Here is an 18,159-nt window from a genome sequence, read left to right as displayed (position 1 = left end):
AGCTGCGGACAGAGAGGAAGCTCCATTCCATCAGAGATGGACCACATCTCTGACCACAATGGCTGATCTTGAATTACAGGTGAACAGTGGTGAAAAGTAGTAGCACTAATACTAACAGTAGTGAACATGGTTTGGAAAATACCCCCCAGAATTCACAACATCATACATAATTAAATGCTGATAACTCAGTGATTGTTGAAGAGGTTTTTTAGAAAAGATTCTGATTTTTTTAGACTCAGAAATACGAACTGAATGAATATGAAACTTTATTTTTATAGTCTAAAAGTATCTTCTGGCATCATCATATAACAATTTGGCAATTCTTAACAAAGAAATTAGCATCAGTGGTACTGTATAATGTAGATGCAATGTCGTGAATACATAATAAATATCATAACTGAGAATATTTTGGATACAGTTGGCAGTTAAAATGGCTTTTCAGGCAGTTAAAATGGTTTTGCTTAAACATTAATCTAGATGTTGAAAAAAACAGAATTATCATATGTTGGATTTTTCAGAGAGCCTCAGAACCAGAGTGAACCTTTACCTATTCCCCAAATAATCTGCACATAGCGGTCCTCTAAAGTGGTATCAGTAATAACTGGGCCAAGTTTCATGAAATCTAAATTTACAGTTTTGTTCTCTTCTTTCGTTTTAACATACTGACAAATAGTGTAGCAGGTTAGTCTCTGTATCTCTGTGAGTAACAACATGAATCCACTAATCCCACAGTGTACACAGACATGCATGAAGGCTGCTAAAAACATACTGGTTGTGTCCTCCAAGTTCTGGTAAAAGAGAGCTGCATTTCTTGGCTGCATGTGAATCAGTCTTTGGTATGGGACTTTATCAAGTTGTTTTGATGAATTCAGGACACAGCACATATTTACAAAGCCTCTATGGAAGGAAAACTAAAAGCTAAGCATTGTCCCTGATGACATTTGATTCTCCATGTGCCCAAAAAGAAGCTGATGCTACTACAGTGACAAATGAAAGTGTCTTCTTGTCAGGCAGCAGGACAGTGATAACAGTGTGTGTTTGTCAGCAGTGTGATATGTGACTGAGAGATATACCCCTAAACACTGGAGAAGTAACACAGACATACACAGTTTGTTTCCCTAGCTTGCACTGCCATCTACCGGTGATTTCTTGTTGTTACATGCTGAAGAGTTGTGTTCTGCCATATTGTTACTGACAGTAACATACAGGTTCATCTTGATTCTGTATGTCAGGGGTTGACACTGTGGCCACCCCTTAGATAATTTTGATAGTTTTAAGAGGTGTCTTTTTTCTGATTTCTGAGCAGATTTATGGATATTTATTTGCATTGAAGATACTGACATCCTTGGGAAGTGTAAGTCACACTGGGTCTAAAAATGTTGTTATATTATTTATAACTCAGAGAGCTGTTGACCATCTTGATCAGCTGGCCAAATCAACAGCCAAAAGACAATTACTAACTTCCTGTCTGATGTAGAGGGTGCATTCAGATAATTTAGAGATTCTGTTGTACTTGCTGCTTCCAACACTCAGTTTCAATTTTATTTTCAGATTTCAATTTTCAATTTTCAATTTTCAGTTTTCATTTTTTTCTTTTTCTTTTTCTTTTTTTTTTTAACTTTAGGACACAGTTTACAGTCATTTCAAGTACAATTCTGGTGATATGAACAGGGTGGCTGCAAACACAAGGTTGTGAGATTGAGCCATCAACAGGGACCATTAAAATCTAGATTTTGACAGACCAGGAGGTCAGCCAACAGTGTTTATACTGTAGGTGCTTCTACCCTGCAAAACTCTGGTGAAATGACATTTAACTGCAGGATAACTCTGGACTTGTTCAATGTCACTGTCTGATTATATACTGAATGCACATGATTTAACATTAGCACTTTTTTTGCAGGAAGAAACCCATCCTATTCTATTTCAACATCTTAAAATGTACCAACCCAACTATACTCATCAACCTACAATGCCCTACAACTCAGGTACTCTGTCAACTGATAATTATGTATATGTGTATCTGCTGCAGTAACACTGTATTGTCTAATGGTCATTAACTTTAGGATTGTGATGGTCACCAAGCTGCCTTCAGAGGCTGTATAGTCTCTGAAGGCAGCTTGGTGTTTAGCTGACTGCAAATTTGCACTGCCGTTGATGAATCTAATGTATCAGTGTGATCCATATGTTCATATCTTCGCTAAATAAACACATAGTGTCTGTGTTGATTTTCTTCCAGATGTGTGTGTCACAGTGCCCAGACAAGTTTGCCACCTACACTGAGATGCAACTGCAACACAAACTCAACAAGAGTTACTGGCAATACTATAAACAGTTCTGCAAGCCTGGATTTAATAACCCTGACAAGGTACCAATACTGACACATACATTTACTTTTTACAAACATGTACACGTGTGATAAACTGTGGTTAAACAAAAAAAAAACAGTAATGTACAGAATACAGTGCAGTAATACAGTGTTGTAAGAGTCAAAGTGGGTCCTGTTTGAAATTATGAGGATGGAATCTCAAGGTATAACCAAAAAGAGTCCACTACAGTGACCTCAGAACCAAATGTCTGTGTCTCTGGTGATGATAATCTGGTTGTAACCCTGAATCCCTGTCTCGCTCTGTTTCTTCCAGCCAGTATCTCAGGTTCTACGTGATGAGGACTGTCCCTCCATGATCATACCTAGTCGACCATGTAAGACTTAGACGTCTCTTTCTCCCACAACTAAGGCAAAACTTCAACTAATTATGTCAATGTTTACAATTTAAAAGCAGGTAATATAATTGTAATCGTAATTGATTACGATCCTGTAACGCAGTTTCAGAGGAAGACTTTGCTTATGAGTCATTATTCTGAGCTTTTTTTTTCCTGAAAATAGTTAAGCAATAGAAAATTGGACAGTGGAAAACCATAGTGCAAATGTGTATTAGTATGAGTTCTCAAAATTTCAGGTCACTCTCACCTCAATATTTTTATCTATAATGCACTAAAATTTGTAAAAGAGTTTGTGTGTGTATGTGTCAGTTCTGCAGAGATGTCTACCAGACTTCATCACTCTGAATGGGACTGTGACTGTGGCTAACAGAACCAGGTTTAAAGATGCTCTGGAAATGCCACGCAGTGTTGCTGAACTCCAACATGCTGCCAAGTACTGATACTTCTTCTTTTAAATCTTTTTAAAACTTCTTTGTTTAGCTGTTTTGATGTGACAGTAATCACTCAACAGCACTGCTAAACTAATGGCATTTTATCAAAAAATAAAAATAAAAAATTCACCCCAGACAACTACTTACTTTTTGTCACTCACTGACTGGTAAAATAGTGACAGTAGACCTTCTACAGTTTTCTATTTTGACTACCACATAGAACTCATCTGTGTTTTGTCAGAAACAAATGTGTTATTTTGTAGTTTGTAAGGCAGAGAGGGGATGTGATTAAGTATTACTGTAGGTAGTTTACAGTCCTTTGTACAACAGGCCAGATATGCATATAGTTGAGTGTTAGCGTCCAGCTGATGTACACAGATCCAACTATTTTTTAAATCTTTTTTGATTATATGTTTGTCTTTGATATAACACTGATGGGACCAGTCTCTGTGTTCTCTCTCTGTTCCAGACCCTTTTAACTTATTGTTGAATTTCAACATTTGTCTACATATTAACACTCATTCTCTCTCCTCCATGCAGGGGTATAACAGGACTAATGGACACTAAGGAGATGGGCATGAAGATAATGGAAGATTATTCCAAGTCATGGGCATGGATACTCATGTAACTATACAAACAACACACAGTGAAAAACAGCATTTGTGTAAAAGCCCAGCAACTAATCTCGTCTCAGAGATATTTAGTCCGCACTTAATATTTTGTCAATATTTATATTAATATTTGAGTTAAGCTTTAACAACACAGTGTGTGTCAGTCTCATTCAGTTTTTGGCAGCTCCTCCAAACAGTTTAAAAAAGAGTAATAGCAACTGTATCAATCTGTGCTGGCACTACACTGAGTGCCTGGCTAATGTTGCTAACAGTTATCTAAGACACTGAGGTGATTATCATAATAATCAAAAATGATAAAAACACAATATACTAAAACAGACAGACAATACTATACACAATATGTACAAAATTAATAGAATTAAACATGTGTGCCGTTTGTAAAATAGAAATACATTAGACTACATTGTGCAAGGGAAGAATTCTCATAGAAATATGAGAGATATTATCAAAGAGGCTGAGCAAATGTGTTTGAACTAATCACATAAAGTCGCAGTGAATTGATCATCTGTTAATGTGAGCGACAGGATTTCATGATACATCCTGTGGTAAATAATGCATGAAGTTAAATCATCGTGAGTCACGTAGCATTACTTCAGTATATGATTTGTACCATTATTATAAAGTGTTACCACATTATCTAATGCTAGGCATCTAGGAGTAGGTTTCTGGGACTGCTATAGATAACATTTATTAGACTAGCACTAATCAAAGCTCAAATTCACAGCTATCTAGAACTGTGCATCATAACATTAAGCGGTTTGGGCCTGCCATTATTTGTTCGCTAAATTTGCTAATGTCATCAAACTAGTTAGCTAACTACATAAGACATAGCCTGTTCTTCACTGTAGCTAATGTAATACACAATGTCAGTACTCTGTCGTTGTTGATTCTGTATAGGTTTTTATAGACAAAGACCCGAAAACAAAGGTTTGCAAGCACAGTGGAATTGATGCCCTTCACCTGACACAGCAGATGACAAGTTACAACAATTTAACACTGATACTGTTAATAAATAAGAGATATGCAACAAATTTTCAACTCTTCTGGTCCAGTTGGGTTTAAATAAGAATACAGATATTAGACTATTGTGAAGCTGACAGGTAGAGATGCAGATAATAGCTTTTTACACCCCTATTCTCTTGCTACTCTCAGACTACATTTTATCATCTAGTTGCTGCTTTAAAGTACATGATTTTTTTTTGTTTTTCCCTGTACTTTTTAAAACACTGTGACAGAGGCCTGCTGATATCCTTGGCTGTTAGTCTGGTCTTCATCCTGCTGCTGAGGTTCACAGCTGGGTTGCTGTTGTGGACTACCATCATCACTGTCATACTGCTGCTGGCATATGGTGAGTACTCAGGGCTTAACGTTGTTTTAAAGGGATCTCTAAAAGAATCTTACATCTTACTGTTTTTATACTAAAAATGATCAGTGAACTGCACTGGTGCAGGGATGACATATTTTTATAGGCCAACCCAGAAGTTAACATCACCCTAATTCCCTCGACAAAAAGCCAATGGGATTTTTCCATTGAGTGTACTCCTTGTTAAGAATAGATTTAAAACTTGTAAGTGGGAACTAATAGGATCTTTCAACTAGCTTTTTGATTATTTCAGAAAATAAACTTTGTGATAAACAAAAGTTTAAGATGTTGTTCAGCAAGATGATCTTAACAAGTGAACAGCACTGTTATGATTTTTGAAGCTAATGTTAGGCTATAGACCAACTACACCATGTTCATATGACTTCAATGTCATCACCACTAAGCTTCAAAACAGCTATTTGATTTAGAGCAGTTACCTCCTCTACAAAAGCCTTTCTTAGAATGTATGTAACAGTTTGCAGGAGAGTATAAATGCAACAAGGCTGTAAAGGTGGGCTGGTCAGTAGATCACTTTAAACTTTGGCATTATGACGTTGACATCCTCTGCATTTTTTTAAACACACGAAAGCTTAAAAACATCAAGTGTGGTATTTAGTGACATATGTTCTGTTAAAGAATAAAATGTGAAAATGTCTTGAGCTTGTGTTAACCACAGACCTTATTTCAGACATCTACTGAACAATCTATTTAATTTAATCTAATCTAATTTAATCTGATGCTAATTTATTACTGGCTTTTAGGAATCATTCCTGCACTGGCAGTGAAGATAATTATGAAACCTCCCATTACCATTTTTCTTTTCAAAGTCCTCACTGAATGTGTATGTGTGTGTGTACAGGTATGTGGTACTGCTCTGTGGAGTGGTCCCAGCTCAAACACAGACCAGGCTCTGAGGTTGCCATTGTAGAAGTCGGCCTGCAGACTGACCTTCAGGTCTATCTTCAACTCAGACAGACATGGATCATTTTATGTAAGTCTGTTTCGTCAGATTGCACAGGGAATCTGTCCATCAGTATTATCCAGATTCTTCTGTTTATATATTTAGTGTCCGTGTTCTTTAATTAAGATCTCTGTAACATTTAAAAGAGCTTGAACGTTCTGTTTATGTTAATGTTAAAATCACTCTATCACTCACTCACTCATGGACATTCAAGTTACTAGTTATTCCAACCAACAACAGTCCAACAACAGGGCAAGAAGTTATAACTTGTGCACTAAATATGTTTTAAAAAATGGTTTTGTTTTAATCTGTGGTTGTGATTTAGCAAATTCTCCTCCATATTTTGCACGTCCAACAAGATATCAAATTATATACATTCTTTATTGTATGGATAGGTGTGGAAGGGAGCTGTAGTAATTCAGACTGAGATCACTAAATTATTTTGATGGGAATCAAATAATTTGTCACGACTGAATTTCACTTGGGGGAAGGCAGAGGGTAAAAACGCAACAAATGAAACTGCAACTACCTTAGTCATGAAAATGTGAACTTAAACTATCTGTTGTCTGTGTTTGTCAGTGGTGTCTCTGGGAGTAACGGAAGCTTCCTTCTTGGCGATGTTGATATTCTTAAGGAGAAGAGTCCAAGTGGCTATTGCCCTGCTCAGAGAGGCTAGCAAGTATGACCTCTGAAGGCAGCAAAAACAGCAACAGCAAAGCAACATCACAAAAACTAGATGTGTGATTGTCCTTTAAATTATTCTTTTTTTTATGAAAATATATTGTATAATCACAGCTGTTTGTTCTTTGTGTTGCAGAGCCATTGGACACATCATGTCCACACTATTCTTTCCAGTTGTCACCTTTCTCTTATTGACTATTTGCATCTCCTACTGGGCAGTGACTGCTGTGTATCCTTCAGAGTGGTCACAAGCAACAAGAGGCTGAATGGAAACAGGAACACATTCTACATTTCATGTTTGACTTTTTGTGGTTCAGAGTTTAAGGATTCATTTGCAGAAGTCACATTTATGATAAAGTTTCTATATCACTAGCTTTCTAACCAGTTTGTGAAATGTGTCTTTAACTATCACTGTGAAACCAGTTACCTAGCATCCTCAGGTGAAGCCATCTACAAAGTGATGTCTCCTGATGTGAGTTGCCCCTATGCCAACAGTACTTGCAGTCCTGAGGTACAGCATATAGTCTTCAATTTCATTTCTTTATCTTTCTGCTTTTTGTGGTCATGACAAAGTCATACATCTTATTTAGGAATGAGTGTATTTACGATGGTTTTAGGCCTATGTGGGGCGCTGTCAAAGTGCATTTCTCCATATTTACTACAGGTCTGCAGCACATTCACACTAGTAAAATAACAGAAAAGCAGCTAAAATGTTTGTGTTTTGGGCTCATGCCCTGTGTGTTTTTTGTCTGCAGCTCAGCTCATGTTCATCTTCAGTCTACCTGGAAAAATTGCTGCATAAATGTGACTGGTTTTGAAGTTAGTTATTTTTCACCACAAAAACAAAACTAAAACCAAATCAAAAGTAACCTTCAAAATGTTACTGGTTCTTGGAAAAAAAACATATTTATGGAGTAAATTAATGGACAAGAAACAGGAACAAAATAGTTTGGACACATTAGGAAAACGTGTAGGAAAGCGCACTGACATTTATAAAAAGGCAAAATAATGTAACTTTATCAAGTGCTGTGGATTTGGATTTAATTATATCAATAATATATGAATAAATGAGAGGGTTAGGGTTATTCACAAACTGCACAAGTCTATTTGTAATAAATAAATATCCCCCTCATGTCTCTGTCAGACCTTTAACAGGACCAACATCTCCAGATCAGCGTTGTGTCTGGGTTCTCAGTGTCTGTTTGCCTTCTATGGCGGGGAGACATCCTACCACCACTACCTCTTCCTGTTGCAGCTGTCCAACCTACTGGTCTTTCTCTGGCTGGTCAACTTCAGCTTGGCCCTGGAGCAGTGCACCCTGGCTGGGACGTTTGCTAGCTACTACTGGGCCAAGAGGAAGCCTCAAGACATCCCACCATGTCCACTCTTTTCATCATTCAGTAGGGCTATCAGGTCAGAACATACTCTTAGGACCAAGCCTGGGATTCATCATTTGTCAGATTGTGTGCAAAATTGGCCCAGTTTTATCTCTTATCCAAAGTTGGAAATTCATAACAGAGAGAAACAGCAGCAGTAACAGCTCTTTGTGTATCTCAGGTATCACACAGGGTCTTTGGCGTTTGGAGCTCTAATTCTTTCAGTTGTCCAACTTCTGCGGATTATACTGGAATACATGGAGCAGAAACTAAAAGGTTTACACTCACACACACACACACACATACAATTTCTCCTTACTTCTTTACTACTACTGTAACTGCTGTCACTATCACTATACTGATCTTGTACATATTTATCCATGTAGGAGTTGACAACAGCCTGTCCAGATTCATAATGTGCTGTCTGAGATGCTGCTTCTGGTGTTTGGAGAAATTTATACGCTACATGAACCATAATGCGTACATCATGGTAAGCTGGTTAAAGTAGTACTTTTTAGTATGAGTGGTATGTATGCTATCTATCCGCTGTTCATTTTGTCAACAACAACCTTGTGTTATTGTGATAGCTGTGTTTTGTCTATCCTCCACCAGGTGGCGGTCTATGGTAAGAACTTCTGTACCTCAGCCAGAGAGGCCTTCTTCCTGTTAATGAGAAATGTGGTCAGGTAAGGAAGCTCAATGCATTATCAAAGTAGTCTACATTAATTCTTTCTGGGCCTTTTGAAAGCTCTGTTTCCTGGGGGGGGGTTGTGCGGATACATTTATACATTTTTGTGAAGTTACTTTGTTCTCTATAGGAGAGGATGTTTATGATAATTAATGCCTTGTTAAAATACTTTCCTTTTGTTGATTGAGTGGCATATAGCCAATCAATCAAGGCATGTTACCATTTTCTCTGGCTGAGATTATAAGCAGCACACTGGCACTGTGTTTTGAGTACATTAAATAAGTGACAACTTTCTGACTCTGTCCCTACAGGGTTGCAGTTCTGGATAGAGTGACAGACTTTCTGTTGTTTCTGGGCAAAGTGCTGATAGCAGGAGGAGTTGGTAAGTAACATTACACTTTCCAGTGATGAATGTGTTCTTATTTTGAAATCCAAGTACATCCTTCATTTAAGTATATATGTGTGTGTGTGTGTGTATGTGTGTGTGCGCACGTGTGTTTCAGGTTTGTTTGCATTCTTCCTCTTCACTAGGAAGATCCCAGTTATCCAGGATGAAGTACCCAATCTCAACTACTACTGGATCCCCCTACTGGTCAGACTCACAAACACCACACACACTCATAACGATATTACCAGTAATCCACAGGAGAATTAATTATATCGACAAGCAGTGAACTGGACATGGAAATACAAGGACAGACATAAAATATATACAGAACATTGTTAAGACACAATTATACAAACAACACTTCCTGGGTGTTTGGCTTCTGTTCTGTGATTTTTAGAGCAAATTAACCCAAAACTAATGAGAAGTCACAATGATTATGTCTTAGGTTTCTTATCATCTGTAATCAGATCTGTCCCCCCCCCTAACTTCTCTGTTTTTCACATCAGACTGTGGTGATAGGTGCCTACCTCATTGCTCATGGTTTCTTCAGCGTCTATGCCATGTGTGTCGACACACTCTTCCTCTGCTTCTGTGAGTACAATACTGTCATTTCTATCCATCCGCCATACCGGGGTGGGGGTGGGGGGCTGTCATCCCAGCTGTCATTAGGTGAGAGGCGGGGTACACCCTGTACGGATTGGCAGTCCATTGGACTGTGGGAGGAACCCGGAGAGAGGCACAGCGCATGCGAACCTTCTTGCTATGAGGTGACAGTGCTAACCACTGCACCACTGTGCGAGCCCCTGTCATCACTATTTTAGTACATTACTGTTTTGTAAAGGTCTTTGGACACTGGGGACCTTTTTTGTGCGATTGATTCGCACATCAATCATTTTTTTCTCACTGTTGTTTTTGTCATGAGTACTTTCACACAGAACTTGAGTATTACATGGTGAAAAAGAAGGAGGCTGATTTTTCTGACCTTTCACACCACGAACAAATGCATCACAATCACATAGACTGCCAGGGGCTGCTCTTGGTCAAAGGGTCCCAGTAGTTGGTTGTCTGCATCCTCAGAAACGCTGCTATCATCCCCAGCAGCACCTCAAACTGGCCCACCAACATCTAAAATATTTCCAGACCCAGCTGTGGTGGAGCTTCAGCTCGTGTATATTCACACGCGAGTTTTAGCACACTTTTGCATTGTTTATTTGCATTGCGCGTCTGTGTAGAGACCTTAAGACAAATAAAATACAGTCAATGAAAACGCATCACTTTAATTTTTTTTTTTAAACAGAACAATGTTATGAGAGGACATATAGTAAAATATTTTCACATTTTGAAGGTGATGCATTGACTGTCAGTTTAGTATAGATAGATTGTGTACTGAATACAAACTGTTTTAACACACTCCAATGGTCATAATAGCACAAAATGTATTAATTCATTAACATTCTGTTTCAATTTGTTTTCAAGTTAAATATATGATTTAGGATGCCTTCCCCTCAAGGAAACACAGTTTTGAGTGTCATTTTTAACTTACAACATAGTGAGCGAGAAAAATAGAGCATTTGAAAAATCAATATCTTGCAGCTATTACAGATGTGCAGTGATATCTGTACTGACACTGTGCACAAGCAAATATATGAGGTTCTTCATATTAAGCCTTTGAATGTAGTTGATGTAATTAATGTCAAATAGTCACAAGTTCACACATTGATTTAAATGAATCCTGCAAGTCTTTAATCACTATAGGCATCTCTTTTCTATTTGGCTGTTAAACAACACTAACCTCTTCTTATCTTTTTGTCTCTTCTTCATTTACAACCACCCTGCTATCCTGCTGTACTACTTCCCATCCATATAACTTGATTTCACATTTGACCTCAACCTCTACCACTGACTCCTACCATTCTATTATACCATTCATACACCTGCCCATCCACCCACTTACCATAATCCATCCATACCTGCTTTTTTCCCATGCTTACCCTTGATCCATCCACCCATTTATTGGGCCAACCAGGTGATGACTTGGAGAGGAATGATGGTAGTTCAGAAAAACCTTTCCTCATGTCTCCAGAGCTGCACAGAATTCTGGGAAAATCCAGTCAGTGATGCGCAATGATATACTGTCCTCCTATCCACTCTGCTCCATCAGCTGCCAGTCTGGTCAGTCTCTATCAATCTGTGAGAGACAAACAGCCCCGGATAGACATCACCCAGCCAAATCCAAGAGACTTCATGGTCCCCACACTGACACTGGACAGTTTTGGGTCTGATCTTTTTTGGAGATCCTGAAGGCCCTAGAAGTTTTATCTATTTATTTCTGCAAAGCTCAAACTCAAAATGGCCGATCACTATTAGTAAACATACGTTAAGACACAGGAGTGACACCGTGTCAGAAACCACTAGTAAAATCAGAATCATTCAGACTTTTCAAAACTTATCATCATAACAGAGACATCAGGAAACATATCTTAAAATGAGGCAGCTGCTTAAGCCAGGACCAAGATTTGCAGACTGCTCCTTGTGTTTTTTCTTCTGAAGCCCTCTGCAGTGTCATCCTGCTGCACCAATGCAGTAACTTACTGAAATGATATGGGAGGTTTATGACACTGTACCACTGGTGGTCAGACAGGGTCCTTGAAAGTAATGTTTATACCCTCAAATGAAGACATTTTTGTTTTGTATTGCGGTTCAGTTTAGTGTGGAAATGAGTGTGGCCTACAAACAATTCCATCAGAGACTAAAATCCAGGACACACACACAGACACAAAATTTTGCTCCCACACTTTAAGACAGTAGCATGTACACATGGAGGTTCAACAGTCAGCCTCACTGAGGACAAACATCCTTAAGGTGCTATAAATTCAGTCCTGTGTTTCCGACCAATAACCACAGTCAAAGAGTCACAAACATTGTTCACTTATGTTCCACAATATTTGGATGTAAAGGGGAAACTGCCACCTCTGATTTAACTTTTTATCACTGTACAGCAGAGGGAGATCTATACCTTTCTAGACACCAAGAGTCAGGTTGTCAAGATTTTGTAGAATTCTGGGGTAGTGTTTTCTTTTCAGATTTCTGATCTTGCCAATCCATTTTTTGTGATGTGACAGGAGAAGTTGAGCAAATTATGCTAAAGAGATGAATTCACACAGAGACAACTCATATCTTGAATATTATGTGGCCAAATTTCACCACAGCATGATGAAAACACTTTTCCGTTTCAGTCACTATATTAAAAATGTTTGTCTTTTTCTATGTAAAACCAACACTCCCTGTACATTTTTATAAGATGGATTCATTTTTGTATTGGTAATGTGTTTTTTTTTATTTGTGAAACAGATTAAAATATAATACAATGTTCATTTCTTGATTAAAAAATAATAAAAAATGCCTGTCTTCAACACTTAAAACTAAAAGGTACTGTTAATTTAAAAAAATCTAAGTGATGTTAAAAATCATTTGAAATTACAGAATTTAGTTGGAATGATTAAAAGACAAAAAAATCATGCTGTGTCACAGGCCCATGCAGCTTGTAAGACAGAACAGCATACAGCACGTAATGTTTAATGTGTGTTGTTCTATCTTATAAATCTTCCGTTTTCTAAATCTCATAGAGTTTAACCTGTTACTGAACTGGTAACTAAAATGTTACACGATAGTTTTTGTGATGAAACCAGACATAAAGATCTGGTAAAGATTTAGAGCAGACAGGTCAATGGTTAAAACTATGCTTAAGATCTGATACACTGACTTCACCTGGTAAGTGATTGAAATGGTACAAACAGGAAAGGAACAGCACTTTCATGATGAGAACACCAACATATGTTTCGTACCATTGTGGGTTTGCATCTTTTTATTGTAGGGATTGAACCTTAAAGGAGCAGTGTGTAGGATTTAGTGGCATCTAGTGGTGAGAATGCAGACTGCAACTAACTCAATACCCGTGGCACTAGTCCTTATGTAGATATAACTGGCTCATTCTAAGTGAAGGAAAACACAGTGATTATTATTTTAGGCGATTATACACTAAGAAAAACATTAACATGTATATTATATTCCATTTCTGCAAGTAGAGCAATGTAAATGTTACACACTGGTCCTTTAATGCCCAATGTTGTACACCCTGACAAAGAGAAAGGATGTCCCTACAAGAAAATGTGTGAAACTTTTTTCCCCCCCACTATACAGTGCTCGACCAGGAGATGAACAATGGCTCACTGGCTCGTCCTTATCACATCACCAGCTCCCTCAGGAAGACCATCTGTAGACATCTGAGGAAAGATATGAACAGAAAAAGACACAAATCCAAAAGAACTCCAAGAACTCTTGCCTTTTAAAAGAAACTTTAATCATCAATGACAGCAATTCATGTTTATGTCCAGTGTATGCATGCTCCATTTCAAATACCAACTACTCTATCACTTATCCAAACTTTGTGGTTTGCTGATTGAAATACCACAATGATGCAGTTCTTTCCTCATATTTTTGTCATTCTCCAGATAAGTGACAAATCCCAGATCAAATAGAAGACAACATGCATTATTAATCTAAGCTGCTAATCAAAGCTTGATCATTAAGTTAGGTTGAGCTAAAATGTGCATTCTTATCACTGTGTGGCTTATTATCAAGTTATGGCTTGTGGATTTATCTGCATGAGCATTGTTGCTCACATATTTCTGTAACTGTATGTTAAGATGATGTTTTCATTTATCACAATTTCTTAAGCATAGTGTTGATGTTGCAGATTTAACAAGTCTAAGCATACTGGCTTTTGAGTGAGACTGGTCTGATGTGGTCTGGCTTTTTTGTGTTTTCACAAACATGATGAGGGTTTAACAAATCTGAAATTGTGCTTATAACATTTACTGGAATCTAATCTGAAAGTGTAAACTTAGGGCTTTTTAAGTTACAGCTTACCCAGTGTTATCCAGGTGAAGAAAACATAATTCCCCAAACTTCTGAATCAAAACTGGGAATCAGAAGCCAACTTCAGCATCATGGGTGCATAAAATGTTTTGCTAGAGCAAGATATTGTTGTGACTTGTGAAAATCCTTCCTTAAATCATAGCCTGTCACTTTAAAGATAGACAAGTGCCAAGAATTTCCTACTGAAAGCAGGTGTACTCATTTTGTAATAATGTACGTAATGAAAAAATGAGTAGAAGGACCTGTACATTTTCAAAGTTATAATCAATTAACCTGAGCACCAGTAAATCCTGCATCCTAAACCCAATGACCTGCCAGGATTCAAGGACTCATGGTAAGATACAACATTTTAAAAAATGTTGGAACCCAACATTTTGTGGCTGATGAGAAGTAGCCTCCAACATATATCTGCAGTGGTAACTGTAGTATAGTTATACTAACTATACTATATTTATTACACTAAGTTCCTGTATAGATCAATCTCACAGTCCTCATCAGTCCCTATAGGTAATGGTCTTCAGAAAAACAAGTTCTTATAAATCCACTGAAGTCCACCTGCTCCACATCCAATGGCAGACAGGTAAAGTCGCTTAGTTGGTAGTGAACATAGTCAAGCATCTTGTGGCAGTTAACAGTCATAGGGGAATGCACAGACAGTGCCTCAACTTAAAGATGACATACCTAATGTGGTCCCTTATCCGAGGATGGGTAGTCTCTAGTATGTGTATATAAAAATTTATAAACTGTTACTCAACTGCAAGTCTCATGGCAGGTGAAAGGTGAAACTGTAAACGAGGCATGGGGCATTTATTCCCAAAGGCATTTCAGTTGTATTCCACTTAGAACAAAAGTGTCGGCCAAATAAATGAACGTAAATGTAAGCCACTGTATTTTCCTTTTTCAATTTGGGTTTTGTTTTCAATGCCAAATCTTAATGTCACTGTTCTAGCTCCATAATTTTGTTCCAAACCTGATGTCCTTCTAACACATACACAACAAAAAATATTGTAATGTTTACATGTCATAATCGCTGGCGGAGTTCTGGGGATAATATTTTTTGGCTGTTTTTAGATAACTAAATGTGTGAATTGAACTATTTTACCCAAAGTGTCAGGCCTGTGCAACTCCACTCCAGGCAGACTGACCAATTACTGATCAATTACTGAGCAGGCCACCTGTCCTTTTATTGTTTGTCGATTTCTGTTTCTGGAGTCTCACCACTCGGTAATGATGGAGAATGGTTCACCTCACCTCATCTAGGTCTCTTCAAATTTTTTTGCTGGATAGGCCCCCTCCTCCAGAGACTTTGATTTCAAAGAATTCACTGTGAGCTCATCAGATGTGCAGTGTGCCTTCAGTAGAGTCTGGTAGTTGGCCATTTTTATCTTGAGTCTTTGTTTCCATCCATAGCTCTCATCGAAAGAACCTGGTTCTCTAAGGCAGGGGTGCTTCTTTGTCAGTGCCTCAGCAACATCGTCACTGTCTGTGACACAACAGTGTTGTACCCTTTGACAATTTGATGACTGTAAGGTCCTTAATAACAGCTGTAGAGGTGAGATTCACAAACATGTTCCCAAAATCAGTGTCCTTGTAGTGCAGCCTTATGTATCCTCCTAATCCACACACATTCTTGACCTCTTCGATGAGCCAGAGCATGTGAGAGGTTAAGATAATGTCTGTTTAGGTAGACTAATAATGTTCATCATAGACTTTCCCATCAGCCATTAATGACAAGAAATATTAGTAACTGTTCAGTGCTATATAGCAATAATCATAATGTAATGAATAACACACTTCCCCAAAGTGTTGTCAATATGGCAGATGTGAATAAGGTACAAAAGGGAAATGGTAATGTGATTAATTTCCAACACTCATCACTGATTTTAAAGTCTTATACAGACGTGAATTATGCTATATGTTTTCATAGAACCAAAATGTCTGTAATCAAGCATTTAATAGAAAGCGTCTCCAAATACGCAACATTACAGACAGTGCCGTCAGTGTCAACGTTTATCTTTCCTGATTCATATTCCTTAAACAGCTCTTCATACACTTTTCTGTGTATAACCAGTGACATATGCTTCAGTCGTAGCTGTTATGTTTTGCTGTTACAGTTTCTCGTGTTTTGTAATATTTAGGCCTTTGTTATCCAAAGAAAGGTTTAATCGAAAGCAACTGGACTTAGTTATAGTCTGGAAGACGTTTCACCTCTCATCCAAGAGGCTTCATCAGTTCGTGTTCGCATCTGACCAGGCTGGGACTGGTCCAACTGATTTTTTGGTGTGGAGACCCAAGTATGTAACCTCTGTGGGGGGGCTTTCACCAGACCGATGATGTCACGGCTCTTTTGTGTTCCATGTGTCAACGACAGTCGTTAGGTTGACAGTCGTTGGTAGAAACCAATAGTTTCAACTTCGTTAGTGTCCCATTGTGTTGTAACGACAGTCGTTGGAGTCACATGTGAGAGGTTGTTTTTCCTAGAGGCCAAATTGTTAAGTCTCCTGGGAAGGGATGAAAGGGCGGTATTGTATATTGGAGATAGGTGGTGTCTTAGACCTCCTCCTCGGTTTAGAGATGGTTTCTCTACTTTAACATAGATGGCTTCTTTTACGGTGTGGATATTAATTCAAAATATTGATATCATATATTAAATGTTGTAACTCTTCAAGTAGGTCATTGATAACTGCACATAGCACTAGAAAAACATTTTCTAATTTACATAAGACTAAGGCTAACTTTTGTTCAATATGTTTTGTAAAGTCTGTCAATTCTTCATCAGGAAATTCTCCAGATGGTGAATCTTCATCTAATGGCTCAGTGGTATCCCTTCCACAAGGTTCTTCAATAGCACAACTATCAACAGGTCCATCAACAATTCCAGGTTTTAAATCATTTTCAGTCATTTTAAATCATTAATAGTATGGGATGTATGTGTGGGTGTTTTTTCCATTTGTGAGTGTGAAAAGCCTCATAAAGATTTGTTTTGTATGAGCAACCAGCAAGCATACATACTGTTTCATGATTTTAATGTCTCCCAATATGTTGAAAATAGTCATCCTCTGAGAGTTGATTGTTGTCACAAATATGACACTTGGATAGTGGAATGGTATTCCTTTGTGAGGACTGTTGAGTAGGATGGGACTTGCTGAGATGGGTCAGTAGAGCTTTCCAAGTCATGGGCAATTCTCATAGGTACAAGGATAGGCCTGGCCCTGCCCATAACGGCGATGATCAACTTTACAGTTTTTTAGTAGATGGGATCTTCTCAAATATGACTTGCCACAGTCTTTGCAAGTCCACATGCATGGATTACTGTGGAAACATAGTAGAAAAGGGAAGTTTACTTCATAGATCTGGAAGACAACTGCCAACTTCAGCCTGTCCAAATTAATCAAATGTATATGTATGCCTGAGGGTGCACTAGAGACTTAATTTTTCTTTTGTTTGTTACTTGAGACCTTGGCCAACATGGATTTAGACTGGTACATAGTTTTTTCTGATAAAAATGAATAAATGAATAAAATTTTATAAAATTTAGTTCTGTTTTATTTTTTCTTTTGGGTTTATGGTCTTAGAACTATTTATAATGTCATGTGGCACTGTAGAGACAAACATATTTAAATAGCTCAGGTTATGCTGACAATAATGATATCTTGTTTGTCTCTTCAGTATTGGATTTATACTGTTCTTTAAATAGTAAGAGGTTCGAGGCAGAAGTACAGTGACAAAAGTGGCCTGGACCCCAGAGGGTTAAGTACTTAATCTAATCTTATTCTAATCTGTTCACACAAAAACTCCCAAAAGTAGCCTTAAGCTCCATGGTCCAACTCTTTTACAGACGTCACTGTCAATGGGTAAAACTAACTGTAAGAATGATCGGGTTTTTATGTCTGTGCCTCACAAACAAGTTGAAAAAGAAAAACAACCTCCCCGTCGGGGAATCGAACCCCGGTCTCCCGCGTGACAGGCGGGGATACTCA

General features: G+C 38.0%; 1 protein-coding gene and 1 non-coding gene across 2 annotated transcripts in view; one reads left to right on the top strand and one right to left on the bottom strand.

Annotated features, from left to right (window-relative positions):
* LOC108896698 (choline transporter-like protein 5-A) overlaps positions 1-12,635 on the top strand; it is a 31,219-nt gene extending 18,584 nt beyond the window's left edge. Inside the window, exons 5-22 of the mRNA XM_018695924.2 lie at positions 1,901-1,985; positions 2,237-2,365; positions 2,640-2,700; positions 3,031-3,154; positions 3,693-3,776; positions 5,020-5,132; positions 6,007-6,138; positions 6,688-6,787; positions 6,926-7,018; positions 7,213-7,300; positions 7,934-8,202; positions 8,347-8,441; positions 8,552-8,655; positions 8,778-8,851; positions 9,165-9,235; positions 9,357-9,445; positions 9,748-9,832; positions 11,268-12,635. Coding sequence (XP_018551440.1) covers positions 1,901-1,985; positions 2,237-2,365; positions 2,640-2,700; positions 3,031-3,154; positions 3,693-3,776; positions 5,020-5,132; positions 6,007-6,138; positions 6,688-6,787; positions 6,926-7,018; positions 7,213-7,300; positions 7,934-8,202; positions 8,347-8,441; positions 8,552-8,655; positions 8,778-8,851; positions 9,165-9,235; positions 9,357-9,445; positions 9,748-9,832; positions 11,268-11,359 — 1,888 coding nt within the window. The 3' untranslated portion in view covers positions 11,360-12,635. The remainder of the gene's footprint in view (positions 1-1,900; positions 1,986-2,236; positions 2,366-2,639; positions 2,701-3,030; positions 3,155-3,692; positions 3,777-5,019; positions 5,133-6,006; positions 6,139-6,687; positions 6,788-6,925; positions 7,019-7,212; positions 7,301-7,933; positions 8,203-8,346; positions 8,442-8,551; positions 8,656-8,777; positions 8,852-9,164; positions 9,236-9,356; positions 9,446-9,747; positions 9,833-11,267) is intronic.
* Positions 12,636-18,105: 5,470 nt separating this feature from the next.
* trnad-guc (transfer RNA aspartic acid (anticodon GUC)) overlaps positions 18,106-18,159 on the bottom strand; it is a 72-nt gene continuing 18 nt past the window's right edge. Inside the window, exon 1 of the tRNA in view lies at positions 18,106-18,159. This exon is cut by the window's right edge and continues 18 nt beyond it. This is a non-coding gene — a tRNA (tRNA-Asp).

Source organism: Lates calcarifer, linkage group LG4 (genome assembly GCF_001640805.2).
Source record: "Lates calcarifer isolate ASB-BC8 linkage group LG4, TLL_Latcal_v3, whole genome shotgun sequence".
NCBI classification, from domain to species: domain Eukaryota; kingdom Metazoa; phylum Chordata; class Actinopteri; family Centropomidae; genus Lates; species Lates calcarifer.
Note: the sequence above shows the minus strand (reverse complement) of the source record. Positions and strands in the feature narration are given on the sequence as shown.